We start from the raw sequence: 17,954 nt of genomic DNA on the forward strand, positions 1-17,954 counted from the left end.
CGCAGTGGCGCCGCCTATGAGCAGCGCCATACTGGCTTTGGTCTTTTGCATGGCAGGTATACGCTCGGCGGTAGGTTCTGGCGTTTGTCTTCGCGGTCGTGCGGTCTGTTTAGTATGACGTGCGTCTTCTACGTGGTAAACGGTTCTGTGAGACGTGCTGAAGTGGTTTAAGGCATCATGGCATAAATTTATGTTGCCGTTGAGGTGAACGGAACACGCAGCGCGATGTGTGCGCGCATACTTGAGCCCACAATGAGCCTCGGAGATCAATTGTGTATTTCTGAATGTTCCAATCACTAATGTTACCATATTGCAGTATTATCCTCTATTTCTAAGCTGTGGTTTACGAGCCATGAAACATACGCGACGATCCGAACAGCGCCGGTACCGTTCTGCTACAATATGAGCTGTGATGTTATACTACGACATGCATTCAAACTGTTCGCTGCAGGTTACATTGCGTGACTACTTGGTTGGATGGATGTGGTTTCCGCCCCTGAATAAAATAGTTTTGGCAAGTAATAGCAACATACCTTACAGTCTGAATTAAGCTTCTCCAGCAAAGGGACTGTTTACGAATTGCGCGAGCGTCCTAAGCAGTGGTAGGTGCTGGATTACATATATCTTTGTTCTATATAACGCATGGTCCGAGCATACGGCATCAGCGGTTACATATTTATAAACGTTGTGCGGAGTGAGTATGCGAGGTCCTATCGCGGCCTTAGCCAGTTTTCTCTTGCTTCTTCGAGAAAGAGGATGATAACCGAATTTTTTTTCGGTTGTGTTCGTTCCGTTCTCTACGACACACTTACACGTATTACGGAAATGTTGGCATCGCATTCTTTTTGTGCGATCCCTCTCATATGTTATGACTGTATGCAGGCCAAAAAGACAATGCCGAAGCGCACAGCTTACATATGTATCGTGCTGGTTCATCAACCGCAGTGATCGCTGTGTTGAGCAGAGCCGTCGGCCTGATGCAGGAAGGCTAGCGTAGACATGTGGTTATTTGAAGCCTACTAGACTTTAAATGCGCGAAAACGACGCCGGTGTATCACAAATATTTGATAGCCCTGCCGCTCAGATGTTTTGTGGTTGCCTTAGGTTGGCCGTGCACGAGCATGCGCTGTTATGTTTTATGTTTTACTCCCTACGCCAAGCGAGCAGACCATGAGCAGATTTACCATTTAATGCTGGTAATACAGATACGCCGGTTTTCCTTGTTGAATTAAAATCGACATAAGCAAAATAGTAAACATCACATACACGCACCGCGACTGATAATGCGCGTACACCGCGGCTGATTATGCGCGTCACATTTTCGCGCCCCATGACGTATTTCTGCTTACAGTATAGTTACTGATACACTGAAAGGCTTCCTTGACGATCTTATATGAACGAACATGGCGTAAATTTCACAACGTAAGATCTAAAACATCTCGAAATCGTTCCGCAGCACGCGACAGCAATACTTTCAAGCAGCGCCGCGCCGGATCGCCCAAGCCAGAGAGGAGGAAAGGCTCTCCGCGCGCCCTATCCTCCTTGCCCGGTGAAACGGTCTATATAGGTTGCGCTGAAATATACGAGAATAACATTTATATAGCTAATATACAAAGCTACAAGAACGTCTGAATCCACAAGCACGAAGATCAGACAAATCCGTGTACTTCCCATCATTCCCATGGTAGGACAACGACTGCAGCTCCAGACTTCCCTCTAGTAATTTTAGTGGGAGACTCTATGGAATCGGCCGCACTAATATCTCCCCACCCAGCAATTCGCGAAAAATGCGGAAATAGCAGCGGCTCAGAAGTTAATCTTACTCTTAACATCAGAAACGTAACAGACTCGTGTAACACGTCTTGTATTCCGGTGCCAATAACAGCAGCACGCTACGCTGACAGACAGTCCTGGTAGGCGTCCGGGGAGTCGTACTTTTGCTTGAAGAACTCGAGTGTCCTCTTCACTGTAGTCAGCAATGGAAACTTTCCCATTCCACAGTAGCCATCGTAATCCGAAAACTCAAGTCCCACCGCCGTGAATCCGTACTTTAGTGTGGTTGCGTTCTTCCGGCTAAGGCAGAGCTTTAGAAATAAAACAGAAGGAAGTAAAAACACATAAGACTTGACATAACAATTGCAAGGTACATATGCATATTGACAGGCACTTATGAGTAAATTGTCGGATAATCGGTGTCTAACTGAAGATTAATGGAAACTTGTAAAATTTAGAAACGAGCCAGAACTTGAATGAAGGCATAAAGAAACCAAGGGATAAATTAACAAGGCCTTTAGTTCATAAGTATCATTTTCTAATGGCCGGCGGCCTTTGCAAATAATACGCACGTACAACATCAGGATTGGTTCCTACGTGCTTTTACTGACAATTCTACACTCTTAAACAATATTGCACCCTTTGGCTCGTATCTTGCCACACAACGATAATCGTCGTCTGTCTTGTCCGCATTTACTTTCCTTAACGCTGCGAGCCCGGTACTTCCAACTCACAAACGGCATGCACGTTATCAGCACGAGAAAGCATTTTCGACAGGAAGCGCACGTTTTCAAGAAAGGAAACGCAAGCAAGGCAGATGATTATTGTTGAGTGAAAAAAAAAGGGTCTAAAAAAGGGACAAAAAATTTGTCTAAGAGTGTAGCGCAGGAGCTTTTTTGTAAAAACGGACCAACATCGTTAACCGCGTGCGTAGATGTCTTCGAACAGGGCAACGACGCAGCCAGCGTCGTGTAGTTAATAAATTAATATTCAACAGCAACACAGATTTGCAAAATATACGCACGCAGTACGTACTGAAAAAAGACTTCAGGCATACGCATAACGCAGTTGAGGCAAGGAAGACAAAGCGCAGTGATTAATCAATGACGACTTCGTTTCGGCAATGCTTTATCTCATATGACCATCCACTCTCTCAACACCCAATAAATTAGATTCCATATAGGGAAGCGCCCCAACGCAGCAGCTTCAGATGTGCATGCGATCGTGTACCAATTCATTACGAATTATTTTCTTTCCACGTACACTTCTGATAAGCTATGGACATATAAGGAATACTTTATTTAGCAAGTAAGGCAGCAAATTCATAGACGGTTGATATAGTAGTTTTCATAGAATTGACGTAATAAGAAAGTGATGGGACAGACTTAGTTTGATTGTAAATAAAATTTAGAACACGTGTGGACACAGACAACACATTCTCCGTTATAACTAACCTCACGTTTGGAGAGGTTGAGTAATTTCATGTGCCAGCATATCTTCTTTCTATTTCTCTGTCTTTTTTTATGATATCCTGCTTTCAAAGTGAGGAACCTGCTGTTGTTTCATGTATATGTAGCAACTCGTGAATTTGTTTTGTTTTTTTCTGCCATAGAAAAGCACACTGTACAGCCTTGTAGGCTCGGGACCCGCTGCCACGTATGCATATCTAACGGTCATTCAAGACCCGTCTGTGAGCTTTTTTTTTCTCCTTAGCCTAGCCCCATGTAGGTGGAATTGTTATCGGAAAGTAACAACGAAACTTGAAAGGAATGTAACGATAGCGGTACAAAATTAGAGACGTAACGCTAATGAATATCTTCCTGCTGGTACTAAGAAAAACATGTGGAGCTGGACAAGTTATATACATTCGCGCCCAGATTTTGCGTAGTCGACGGGGAGTGATGGAAAGTCCGTAAATTCGAGAATACGGTAAAATCGAAAGATACGAAAACTCAATGGTTAGACGGCCAATTTATTTCTCGTGAAAAAAAAATCGGTTATCTTTACTTGCCTACGGTTTTTTAATGAGAGTGCCACGCCGCTCACGTGGGTCGCCAAAGTGACGAGTCTGTTTTCTTGTTCCTTCAGCCTCGGCAAATTGCTAGGAGGAGGTCGATGGCGTCCGTGACCTCGCTAGCTGTCGGCACGCGACCTACGTGTGTGTTCGTGTCGTCACCTTCTCACCAATAGGTGTTGGAATACCAACACGCCCTAACCTACGCTGTTTCTCAAGCTTGCTCTGCGTCGGCAAGAAGCGTCTCAAGCTATCCCAATTTTCTGTTGCATTCATGTCTGTCGTCATTGCTTACGTAGGCGACGAAGTCCACGCCTGGCGGGATAGCGTGGCAGTCAGTCAGCGCAAGCCTTGTATTCGCGAATTCCCCCGCGCGATCCCAAAGAGCGTGTCTTTTGCTGCGTGGCATTTTTTAGTTTCCTTTTCCGCTTTTTTTCTTTGGTGTGGCTTCCTAATATCGAGAGGCATGGTCAATATTCCACCAAGCGATGGAATTCGTAGTTTCATTACACCTAATGGAATAAGTTTGGGGAATTTGAATTTCTTCGTAAAATCAAGACGATGAGCAAAACGAGAACAAGGTGAAAGCAGGAGCCAACGTTTCGACAAGTGGACTTGTCTTCTTCAAGGCGACGTATGTTGCCAAGGCGACGTATGAAGACAAGTCCACTTGTCGAAACGTTGGCTTCTGCTTTCACCTTGTCCACGTTTTGTTCATCGTCTTGAATTTCCATCTCCCACATTCCCCGTGTTTTCGTAAAATCAAGAAATTCATAAAAATTTGATTTTGGTAAATCCTGGTTAAACTGTGATACGTACAGCACATACCATCGGTCTTTTATGAATTTAGGGAATTTGTGCCGGCTGAAAGAACACATAGTCTACATCAAGCGGCTGTTAACTTTTTTTGAAAGATGCAATTAGGATTTCGCTATTCACATGACTTGTTTCGTTTATTCAGGCCAATGTTAAGCGATGTCTGAGCGACACCCGACGTGGATGCTAAGTGGCTATGATGTTGGACTGCTAAGCACGAGATCGTGGGATCGAATCCCGGCCACGGCGGCCGCATTTCGCTGGGGGCGAAATGCGAAAACTCCCGTTTACTTAGATTTTGGTGCACGTCAAAGAGTCCCAGGAGGAATAAATTTCCGGAGTCTTCCACTACGGCGTGCCTCATAATCACAAAGTGGTTTTGGCACGTAAAACCCCATAATTTTTTTTTATGTCTTAGCGAGGGTTTCTTTATCCTCCTGTAGATTTCGCTGATGTTAGCTATGTCAGCTCAACACTGGCCATTCACAACAGTCTCTAGTGGCTTCAGGATTAAGACGACCTTGGAGAAAACGAATTCATTGGCTCGACTCATTTGTGCTGAAGATGCTAATTACCTTGTACCGTAGTGTCTCGGGCACGTCGTAGACAAAGGTCATGAACTTCTTCTCGTCAACGTTGTACCTGCACTTGAACAGTTCGTTCTTCTGGACATGCCCGTACTTCCTATCTTTGCACACCTGCGGTCAATTTTGGCGGTTATAAAAGTGGGGCATGACAAACCTTATCATGCAACCTTGAGCCTATGCTTAAGCTCTCAACTTATTCTTTCGATGGGATTTCAGCCAATATCATCTAGCTACACCGAAAAATGTAGTATGCACAGGATTTAAAAAGCAAGTTATGTAAACCAGTTTTCAAAGCCATGCTTCGATAGACTTCTTATGCAGTGCACCAAGTCAACAACTGAAGGCTTCAGTTAGCCTTTCCATCAAGTGAAATTGTCATATGTAGACGGTGGGGAATGGTTTCGTCGAAAATTACATACCAATGCACATTTTTTAATGAGTGCCGCGTTACTAATTATTGAACTGGACATTGTTAAGGAAACGAGATCATCCTAATGGGGCGACTTGAGTGCTGCGCCCACGTAGCTCAGGGGCAGTTATGTCAGACACCGCCTAGCACTTTGCGCGTCAAGCAGCTGGTTTAAATACCGGGATCATGCGCCTATGCTCCCATCTTCCTTTTAAAAAAATACAAGAGGCATCCGCATGGCGAGATGTTCAGGTGCTTCTATCGCCTAAGTGGCGTACAACCACTATATGATATTTAGTAAACTATGTATACCCAACAATAGCGTTTGGACACATGTTTCTTATGTGATGTCATACGCAAAGACCAAATTGTCTTACATGAGGTATTGACCCCTTTCACGGAGTAGTTTGTTCTAGAGAAATCAGATGGCGCTTTTGGCGGCGCGTCGCACGTCGCCTCAGCGAGAGCGCACGAATACGAAACCATTACCGCTTCCACCTTGGTTCTGTGTGATCAGCTGTCGGAAATGCAACTGAGTTTTCGCTAATGCACTGTGCTCCAATCATGCCGGATTGAATCGCGTGGATTGAAGATGTGTGCAGTAGTTGGCTCCAAAAATAGTGACAAGCATATTAAGGATTGGAGTGAATCTGTGTAGCCAAGATCGCGGACCATTGCGGCAACTGTCCGTACGTGTTACCGGCACTTCGAGATGCACAGCTTTCTTCGAGGATACAGAAATGTGCCCATCCGCGAGCGTTGTATCCCTTAGAGCTGCGCACGGGCTCGGGCCGGCCCTAAAGCCCGTACCCGGCCCGCGGGCCGGGCTCGGAACAGACTTTCTATGTCTCGGACGCACCGGTCGGGCTCCCCGATCTCGACTGCGTACCTCATGGGAAAGTAGGCTTGTCGTCTCGCATGTAGATACAGCAGGAAGTGCAATGTATGTATTCATCAAAAATGGAATCTACAGGGCGGGAGAAAAGTACAAACGCCAACAAAAGGCAAACGAAGGATAGCGCAGGCTGGGAATGCGTTTTCGGTTCTACCAAGTACCGACGCTTTGGAAAAGCCGCCGCTTGCAGGCGCCTCCCAGTAAAAAAGCTATGAAGGGAAGCGTTTGCGGCCCGTGCACAGCTCTAGTGTGCCTAACCTTTGAAGAAAGTGCTTCAGCCCCACAACGTCGGCAAGAGTGAGTTCCGCACCTTAAACAATGACAAAGGGAGTAGCGCCACTTTCTGTCATAGTACGTTTCGCGCACAGTATCTATGCACGTCTGCCCCAGCGTGCACGGAATCTTACGCAAACTTTGTCGCCAACGTGTCAGTAAGTGAATGGACGCACACATAAATATACGCGCCCTATATGCGCACGACAAACGACGGACTGCACCAATAGCGCACGAATGGTCGAAGCTGAATGTTTCGTGATGGTCCACAAGAGTAAGCGAGTTACTAGCGATAATACATCCTTGCCACAAGGTACTAAAATGTACAAAACGGCCATGTTTCAAGCCTTGTGCGCGGCAAGAACAAATACAGGGTGTTTCAGCCAACACTCCAATTTTTTAAAGGTTGCCTGTGGCAGATAGCTTGATTCTAGTTTATTAGCCGGTCTACTCGAAGCGGCGGACACTACTTACACAAAAAATTGAAATGCAATATCGACTAATTAACAAGAATGCACTAATTAACTTTATAACTAATTATCGTATGGCCCATATTACAATTTACAAATTCTATATATAGCAGTAGACTGCGCAAGGCGGATCCAGTTGGAACAAATTCTCCGGACGACACCAGTTTCGAGATATAAATTCGCGAACTTTGCGGAGAAATGCATTGGCGTTCCAGTTACTTGTGTGCTTCGGTGCATGAAACGACGTTTTGTTAAGAAATTAACTGCGACGCCAATGCATTTCTCCGCAAAGTTCGGGAAGTTGTATCTCAAAACTGGTGTAATCTTGAGAATTCGTTCCAAGTGGATCCCCCTTGCGAACTCCACGGCTAGAATTTGTAAATTGCAATATGGGCCATAATGTTATTAGTTAAACTTAATTAGTGATTTTTTATAAATTAGTCGATTTTGCATCTCTATTTTTTGTGCAAGTATTGTACGCCGTTTCAAGTAGACCAGCTCATGAACCAGAATTGTGATATCTGCCACAGGAAACCTTTAAAGATTTTTGAAAATGTTCGCTGAAACACGCTGTATATCAGAACTGAGCACTCCCCCGAGGGATTAGGCCGAAATAATCAGATAGCGACCGCGACAAGGAAATGTACTGCGTCAGAAATGTGACAAGCATACTGCTTCAAAATATTCACCAAATAAAGAACGAAGGGCAAAACATGCTGTTTCAATTCATAAGTGAAAAGTTTGGATAGCTCGGAATACATATTTAGCCTCGCTTTTAAAACAAGCACCATATACGCTGCTCGCGCTGTTTGGGCATATATTTTGATCAGCGTCCAAATTTTGCATGTTCTCTGAAGCTGTGGCCAAAGCTCCGTGTCGTCCATCCTGTCACCGTCTATGATATCTCCTGAAACAAGCGGTTTGCTAGGCCACATCTGCGTCATACACACCCATTCTAAACGCGGAGGCAACGGAGGCAGTTGGCGCAAGAAATGGACGCGTAACCACGTGATCAAACTTGGCAGCAGCCACGGGGTCGCCGCGAAGAGGGTCAATAGCGCACGTTTTCATAGTATTTTGTAAATTCACAAAGTAGTTCCAGCCGTTTCGCACTATGAACTTTCAAGCAGGTATTGTAAAATACAAGGAAATCTCCATAGTTAATGCATTCCTTTTAAATTTTGTGAATGCTTGGAGCGTTGTATTTCCTCCCCTTTTATTTTTCGCCTGAGGTCTCACATGCCACTCACCCGCTGCCCTCTTTCGGTGTTCCTTTCTGATGTGACATATATTTTAAATACCTGCATCACATCTAGAAACAGCACGATAACTAGTCACATCAAGAAAGCCAGCGCTTTACGCACTCGCTCTCTGAAATATTCAGCGGCGATACAGTTAATTACTTACGGTTACTTAACGGTTACGGTTACGCTTACTTACTTACTTACATACAGTTAATTACGTTAATAACAGCTATAATTACTTTCACAAAAACCTATGTAACACTGCATTTAAACTCGCATCGCCGCGAAGTATTTGAGAAGTCATAGCGTATTCGAACTACAGAACGTTCTAGTTTCACATTTTAGAGATTTGTTGTGGCGCATTGTTGAATTGTGAAACGTGGGCTGAGCCTCCACGAATTACTGAAGCTTAATTTCGGAAATTCGCCCTAACAGTCCCAATATTGCACTGCACTCCGGTACACACCTTTGCACTTATATCTTTTCAGTACAGACCCACAAAGGATTATACTCTCAAAAAGCTTTTAACATACGTCCATTGATAACATCAGCGTCGTATTCAGGCAGTTTTGAGTTGGCCGTTTAATGTACAGATTCAGGCACGTGATACTGTCACAGAGCACTCCTAGCTTCGCGCTCTCAACGAGGCGATGATGGTGATTTACCCATTCGATAGTAATTATTTTCTTATAGAGCTAGGCTCGCCTATAGTCCCTTGATAATATGAAAGTACCGCCACTCTTTGAACTCTGCCACCGCCGCGCGACCTCCTCGCCTCCTCCTCGCCCCTTGCGTGTCCTACCCGCGGCAACCAGTTTTGCCCCCGTTTTTCTGCACGGCGATTGGTCTCCCTGCCGTTGCCCTTGGAAATGCGCGGATCTTTAGTTTTGCTTGTGTTTTTCTTTTTAGTTCGCGTCATTTTCCTCCTGAGTACGGCGGGCTCGGTGCTTTAGCTCGGCGTAGCGAACGTTGTGCGCAGTGTTTCTGGTCTATGTGCTAGCGCTATGCCGGGCTGTTGCGCATATAACTGCAGCAAGAAACCTGAAGATGGTTATGCCGTTTTTATGATACCACAACGAAAGCGTAACGGTTTGCGTAGGAAGCAGTGGCTGCATGACATTGGCCGAAGCAACATCAAGGGGATCAACGGAACCGAACTTCGATGAGCCGCACTTTTAAGACCAACGAGAGCCCTATTCGTTCGGCCACGCCGACGGTAGGGTTAGCCCTAACGCCGAACGCTGGCGCGTGGGAGCTCGGAGACCCGCAAGCAGCCTTCGTGTCTACGGTGAGCTGCGGGGACGACCCAGCCCGGAACGCTACGATCGCGGGGAACCCAGGCACCATTGCCCACCAACCACCGACACCGAAACCATGGAAGTTGTATCTGAGAGTCACCCGAGACCCCTGTCTGACGAGGCCTTGCCCGGGCCGTCTCCCGTCCTCTCGGAGCAGCTCCACAATCAAGAATCCCAGTGGGAAATGGTCGTTTCCCTTCATCGGAAACGCCGCCTGCAAAAACAACAATCCACTGGTGAGCAAGATCCAGTCGGGCAAACCACGCCATCGAAAACCACACCGTTAGGGCTAGCACTAACCCAGGTGCCAGCTGCCGCCGCGAAAGCCACGTCGCAAGCTACCTGCGAAGAGCGCGGAGCCGGAACACCTATTTCTGAAGACGCGGCTGCAAGTAGCAGGCCTCGCCGACGCGCGCCTCCACTCCCGCGCACTGACATGAAAATCATTATACGCCCTGCCCCGGGCCTCATCGTTCGAACTACAGACCGACCAAGTGGCCAAGGCGATCGTCCAAGCCACCGGAGGTGCGCCGACCTGCAAGGGGGACGACTTCATCATCCGCCTGCGACACGGCTCGAACACCATCATCGTGAGCACACCTCACGAGGCCACGGCGGCCACATTCATGCAAATTATAAGCCTCACCTTTCACGGACGATCACACCTCGTGAAGGTGTACCTATCAACACCCGAGGGCCTGCTTAAAGGTGTCGTACACGGCATCGACGCAGGCACCGGCAAAGAAGAGCTTATGGCGAATCTTCGGGTCCGCACACATGGAGTCCGCATCGTGCGGGCCCGTATGCTCGGAAAATCCCAGACAGCCCTACTCCACTTCGAGGGACCACAGGTGACTAGATTTGTGTACTACTATGGAGGGAAGATGCCCTGCCGAGACTACCAGCCAACAAGGCAGTTCTGCTGCATCTGTAGAATCACCGGACACCGACCAGACGTCTGCCCCAACCCAACGGTTCGTGCGTGCAACGTTTGCAACTACATTAATTACATTAACTACATTAACCCTGACGCCGGTCACACTTGTGTTCCGAAGTGCGCCCTGTGCGGAGGGGCCCATCTCACCGCCGCAACAGAGTGCAACAAGCTCAAATGCATTCCACCCAGATGGAAGCCTGCCTCCACCACCACACCCAAAACCCAACGACATCCCCGCCCGGTCACTCACTCGACCAAGGCGGCTGACCTTCGCCCGCGATAGTTCAGCTCCGAGCGGGAAGGCTCCGACTTCGACTACTCGGAGTCTCCGAGCATCCACAGATCCCGGTCCGGTTCCAACCCGAGGTCCAGGTCCAGCTCCTGCTCTCGCCCAGGGTCTCACTTTCGGTCGCCCAGACGGCAATCTCGGTCGACGCCCAAGCAAGGACAGCAGGTAGCATCAGCCATCGCGGTACTCAAAGACAAGGGGCCCCAGCAACACCACCGAAAGACCAAGGGAGCCTCAGTCAAGAGGACTACCACCAAAGAACACGAGGTAAGCGGGGCGGCAGTAGCCTCCCCCTCGTATAAAAAACCACAGACGCCACCATCGGTGAAATTGGAACAGGAACTCGCCACCATGCGCGCACAGATACAGACACTCACACAAGAAAACAGGCAACTCAAACAAGTGACACAGCTCACACAAATACTACAAGAGGCGGCTCCACACAAGGACATCATTGACCTACAAACCCATGTCGATGCCATCCGCACCCAGATGCAAGCCTTTATGGACGCTACACGCGCCCAGTTGGAACAAATAACACAGAGTGCAATAGAGCGGACAGATGCAGCAATAAAACATATGGCAGCCACTGTAGAAAGCAAGCTTAAGAACCAGCTTCACTCCACAAAACTACGAAAGACACTACGACAGAACCTTTACAAGGCCACACCTGTAGCAGCACCAAACCAAACCGTAACATCACCGACCACAACGTCCAACAATGCCTAGACCATACAGGCAAGTCAAAGAAAACTTAGAATTTTGGCAATGGAACTGCCGTGGGTACCGCAGGAAGAAAGGGCTGCTGGCACAATTGATCGCTCATTCCTCAAAACCACCAGAGGTCATAGCCCTGGAAGAGCCCGGTACCCGACCAACACTACATGGCTACGAAGAATACCACACAAGTCAAGACGACAAGTGGAAGGTAGCCACACTAGTAGACAGAAACATCACAACCATACAAAACAGACCCATAGACGACGTGGACGTACTACATGTACTTCTCGAAATGATATACAAAGGCAACCAGAAACAGATCGCCTTCGTACTCAACATTTATTGCCCCCCTAGCCAAAGGCGGGCAAACAAAGGAAAACTCTTTGGGGACACCCTCCGCCTCGCTAAAGACAGTCCCCTGGTAATCATGGGTGACTTCAACGCTCAGAACACCCTGTGGGGGTACCAGAGGCAGGATTGGAAGGGTCTCCAGCTACAAACACTAATTGAACAGTGTCATCTCACACTCATCACAGACCCGAACATACCGACGAGGGAAGGGAAGAGCGCCACACGCGACACCACTCCCGACCTCGCTTTCATTACTCAAAGCACGCGAGTCGAATGGCTCAACACACTCGAAAACCTAGGCAGCGATCACTTCATATTAAACATAACACTACAGACTAGACGCCTACGCAGGCAGATCGGCACAGCTAAACTCACTGACTGGCGAAAAATCAGGGAAGCCCAAGAACAGGACGCCGACACAATCACGAATCTCGAAGATTGGTGCGACAACCTCCGCCGACATAAACAACGCCACGCAAAGGAAATCGCCAGAACGGAAGAGACCCCAGAGGTAGATCCCCACTTACTACACCTGTGGGATGCGAAACGGGGCCTTACCCGCCGCTGGAAAAAACAGAAATATAACAGGAAACTGAAGACGCGCATAGCACAAATAACAGTGGAAGCAGAGGAATATGCCATGCAACTCGCTTCCGCGAACTGGTGTAGATTCTGTGACTCCTTCGGTGGCACGCTGGACACGGCGAAGGCGTGGCACCTCCTCAAAGCCATCCTGGACCCCACCAAAACCAAAAGAGAAGGACACAGGGCTCTGGAACGGTTACTACACACATACCCAGACAGCCAACAAGACCTCATCGATGCCATCAAGACCAAGTGCTATGGAGATCCCTCTCCCACACAACTATGTAGAACACCCTACACAGGACAACTCAACGCGCTAATGGACGAACCTGTAACCGAAAATGAAATGAGAGCGGTCATCGCAGCCAGCACTCGTAACACAGCGGCGGGCACGGACCAGATCACAAATTCGATGATCAGAAACCTGAGCGACAAGTCTATCTCCGCGCTCACGGCCTTTCTCAACAAACACTGGGAACAAGGTACGGTACCGGCGATGTGGAAACACGCACGAATAATCATGATCCCCAAACCGGGCAAGAAATTGGCAATTGAAAACCTCAGACCCATATCGCTCACGTCCTGCCTCGGCAAGGTGTACGAAAAAATTATAAACACGAGACTAGAGACACTTGGAAGATAACAAACACCTGCCGGACACCATGTTCGGTTTCCGCGCAGGCCTGTCCACACAAGATGTGCTACTCAAAATCAAGGAAGAAGTCCTCAGCAACGTTTCTCGCTGCGGCGAACACGTCCTCCTAGCCATCGACATCAAAGGGGCTTTCGACAACGTCAGCCACCAAGGAATCCTAGAAGGGCTGGCCAACACCAACTGCGGCGTGCGAACGTACAAGTATGTTCAGAGCTTCCTGAGCCACCGCATGGCGGAGCTGAAGATGGGAGAGATCCAGACTTCAGTGTACCACCCTCCCAACAAGGGAACACCACAAGGTGCCGTCATCTCTCCCACGCTGTTCAACGTCGCCATGATCGGCCTCGCAAGCAAACTGCAGGACGTAGCAGGTCTTCGGCACGCAATATACGCAGACGATATAACACTCTGGACCACAACAGGGTATCTCGCTGAAAAAGAAGAACGCCTGCAAACAGCAGCAAATATAATCCAAGAATACGTCAGCCAACGGGGACTACAATGCTCGCCCGAAAAATCTGAGCTCGTACGGTCTGGCGAGGCCGGGGTAACCACGCAGTCCCCACAGACCCAACAAGAAGACTCGAGGTACGCCTCAACGGGGGCCTCATCCCAGAGAAGCCGTTGCTGAGGGTGCTGGGCATGTGGTTGCAGTCCAACCAGCGCGCTACACACACCCTTACCCTCCTCAAAACCAGTGTCAAGGCGATATCACGCATGATCTCCCGTGTAACATCCAAGAACAGAGGAATGAAGGAAAGGGACACCCTCCGACCGGTCAGTGGTCTGGTGGGGAGCAGAATCACATACAGCCTGCCTTACTACCACCTCACACAGTCCGAGGCGAAGCAGACCGACACACTTTTGAGGATGGCGTTCAAGACCGCTCTCCGCCTGCCGATGAGTACATCGACTGAAACATTATTGGCGCTAGGGTTGCACAACACTCTCAGCGAACTGACAGAAGCCCATTACGTCTCGCAACAACAGTGACTTGCGCGGACTCACACGGGCCGGCAGGGCCTACAAACCTTGAGGTTCCAAGCAATAACAACACGAACCCAAGAAACCTGCTTAATACCTCGTCACGTCCAGGACAGGTTTCACGTTGCCCCGATACCACGCAATATGGACTCTAACCTACACTCCGGCAGGAGGAGAGCAAGGGCCCAGTACATGGAGAAAGCGTTCAGGTTCAATACCACGGCCCGTTTTACGGACGCCGCCATGTATGGGACGAACAACAAGGGCACAGTGGCAGTGGCATACGACCACCGAGGCCACGTTACCTCCGCTGCATCGACCCGCCCCTGCACGATCACGGAAGCCGAAGAGATGGCCATCGCGTTAGCCATGCGCGAGGGCCTACACGCAAATCAATTACGGACGATCCTTACGGATTCCCAGCAGGCCTGCCGCAACTTCCTACAGGGAAGAATTGGAAGACCTGCTGCACAAATCCTCGCCTGAATACTCAAGGTGGACCCTGAGGACTTCACCACCCAAACCATCATCTGGATACCAGGCCACACTGGCATCACGGGCAACCTGCAGGCCGACAGAGCAGCTCGAGGATTCGTACATAACCGAGCACTCATCACGCCGGCTGCAGAAGACCCGGACCCTGTCGACCTCGAGTATTCAGCCATCGTTAACTACCACAGAGGGCGTCGCTTGCGATATCCACCACCCCATCGAAATCTAAAGACAGAAGGTGCCGCTGCCTGGCGTAGGCTCCAGACAGGCACTTACACGAACCTACACATATTACATCGGATACACCCCACAGCCTACAGGGACGAATGCCCATGGTGTGGGGCCACGCCAACCCTATACCACATTACGTGGGAGTGCGCACTACAAAACGTAGAACACCTAGACACGAACACCACGAGGGAGCAATGGGAGGCACTCCTGTCCAGCTCGGCCCTCGACGACCAGCTCAAGCTGATAAAGAGAGCCGAGAAGATGGCAAGAGCCAGCGGAGCCCTGGACTAAGGGCCCCGACCATTAGCGGTTTTCTGATTTTTCTTTTTATAAAGTTTATCTGTCTGTCTGTTTTGCGAGCTGAGGAGTCTTTCTTATAGCTCGTATCAAAGCATCCCGTAATGCTGCGTTTTTTTATCATTCTTCCGGCCTGCTCACCAGCGTTTTTGTTGCAGTTGTCCTCAGTATGCTTAATATTCTGGGGTGGCTCCATCACTTCGCACGTCGCTAACTGTTGTTATTCAGTCGGAAGCACAGTATTATTGACTCTGCTTTGCGCCCTGAAAAAATTAGTGGCAAGTATCCCCGTAGTATTGTAGGTGATGAGCGTTCACTAGTCAAAATTGAGCTTTTTTTAAAGTTTTAAGGCGAAAGCCTTTAGATCTTTATGTTTCAAGGCCGCATTCTAAACTGGAAGTATCACGTGACCCAAGGAAGGCCAGAGGGGACCCAAAGCATGTCCACCCCTGTATGAAAGAATGATGAACCAAGTTAATTAATGAATCAATAGTGGTTGACATAAGGTGGATTAGGGAGGATTAAGGTTGATTAGAGTGTATTAAAGAAGATTAATGTGGATTAGAGTGCATTACGAAGGATTGCATGAATAAAGATTTAGGTGCGTGGAGGAGAACTATGGTGGATTAAGGTGAAGTGTTGATGATAGGGTATTAAGACCGATTGGGGTGGATTAGGGTGCATGAACAACAATCCAATCACTAATCAATCATTACTTTGGTAATCATTAATCATCTCTTATACGCGGCTGCACATGCTTTGGTTCGCTTCCCGCCTTCCTTCGGTCACGTGGTATTTTCTGTAGCTCACAACGGGAGCTTGAAAAAGAGGTCTAATGCTGTCATTAGCATTTCTCAAAATTTTCAACCCCACTGGGGCGCGCAACTGGCCCAATATAACACGCCTCCATAGAATCCTGCGGCCCGTACGCGGGAGCCCAGGAGGAATAGCGTGTCGTGCGCAGCCGGCGGGCGAGGAGAATCGAGGAGGAAAGCGCCGCGAGGAGGAGAGTGTCGCTACTTTCAAATTATCAAGGGGTTTTAGGCTCGCCCGCTAGGCTCCGGGGGGAGGGTGTGGTGGACGGGTGCGGGGGGGGGGTCGTTTTACGGGTGGCCCAGGTGGCCACGGGTGACCTTTGCGCGCTTGCCCGGGCCACTCTATCTCGAAACCCTTCTGCGCAGGGAACAGAGTCCGCCGTGCGCTGTGTTTTCGCGGCTTAGTGCGCGTTGATGCGAGAGGCAGCACGAAGACCAATTCGCTCCCTGCTGCTGCCGCGATTTCTCACTCCAGTGTTTTGACAGCCGGCTTGCGCGGTCATCGAGTGAGATGTGCGCATGCTTGCTTGCGCGCGCGTGACACCATGCTTGTCGATTTAGTTAGCATGTCTGTGTCTACGACTTCAAACAGCCGATAACACTACTGCTATCCTTACTTAATACAGCCATCCACTAATTTGCTATCGCAATCAATGCTTCGCCTTTCGGGCGAAACTTCGACATTTAATACTAGCTCTACAAGCACTCTATAAACCCGGTTCAAACTTTTTGTACTAAAGAACTGCATATATATGATTTGCTGTGCAGCCTTTGTAAAAAATATACGGTCCAACCACCGCGTTCACCATAAACGTCTTTCTGCCGTGTGCTCAAGTTTTTATGGCGCCCGTGATAATGAGTGCAATAGTTCTTTTAATTCCTCAGTAAGTTAGTAAATAGTAAGTAGTGACCGTGGCGGTCATAGGAGAACTAGCACGTGTACTTTTGACAAAGACTGTATATAGCGCCAAGGAAACATAAAATACAGTACCAACACGCTTACTGCACAATTCATACAGAACATTTCTTTGAAACATTTAGGATACGAACGTATGAAGAAAAACTCAGTGCCCTTCCACTCTCTGAAGAAGGATGACCAGCGAAGCTGTGTATGTGGGCCCCTTAATGGCGAACTACACCTGCACCGTGGGTCGGACCAGTATCGCACTATCTTAGGGAGCGGCCCACGTATAGTTAGTGCTTAAAGCTTGTTTCACCTCCGTAGCGGGCCGGCCCGGTATTGTACTACCCTCGATATCGGCCCACGTATGAGGAGTGCTTAACGCCTGCTTCACCCCCGCGTGAGTCGGCCCGGCATTGCACTATCTTCGGTATCGGCACACGTATAGGGAGTGCTTAACGCCTGCTTAACCTCCGCCGTGGGTCGGCCGAGCATTGCACTATTTTCGTGATCGGCCCACGTGTGATGCAATGACTTTTTATGCTCGTAGGGCTGTGTCAGTCACGGCGCGTACTCGACGGCACGTACGCATGTGGCGTCGACGCAGACGCCGGAGAGGAGAAGGTGTGCCTCCTGGGGGAACTAGCTCTTAATAGCTTCGCTCTAAATACTGCAATGTTTCAAGCACTTAAAGGGAGACTATAGGTTACCAGAAAGTCAAGTTAAAGTGGTAGAGCAATGTTGTAGAACGTCTAAGGCGTCAATATAGTCGCGAACGGAGCTTTAGTAACCGAGAAATTGAGGTAAATGCATGACATGATTTGAGACCCCCCAGCGACATTCCGCTACTAGCCCGATGACGAAAGCACTCCTCATAATTTGTGTTACTAATACTCAACTGCTCGTATTAAAAATATC

At 48.6% G+C, this 17,954-nt stretch overlaps 1 protein-coding gene across 2 annotated transcripts in view; it reads right to left on the bottom strand.

The window, feature by feature from the left end:
- Window positions 1-1,806: 1,806 nt before the first annotated feature.
- Window positions 1,807-17,954, bottom strand: part of LOC135904971 (uncharacterized) — a 103,011-nt gene continuing 86,863 nt past the window's right edge. For both annotated transcript variants that reach the window (XM_065435961.2, XM_065435960.2), the window contains 2 exons: window positions 5,179-5,301; window positions 1,807-2,084 (listed from right to left, as the gene is read on the bottom strand). In XM_065435961.2, coding sequence (XP_065292033.1) covers window positions 1,893-2,084; window positions 5,179-5,301 — 315 coding nt within the window. In that variant the 3' untranslated portion in view covers window positions 1,807-1,892. The remainder of the gene's footprint in view (window positions 2,085-5,178; window positions 5,302-17,954) is intronic.

Source organism: Dermacentor albipictus, chromosome 6 (assembly GCF_038994185.2).
Source record: "Dermacentor albipictus isolate Rhodes 1998 colony chromosome 6, USDA_Dalb.pri_finalv2, whole genome shotgun sequence".
NCBI lineage: Eukaryota > Metazoa > Arthropoda > Arachnida > Ixodida > Ixodidae > Dermacentor > Dermacentor albipictus.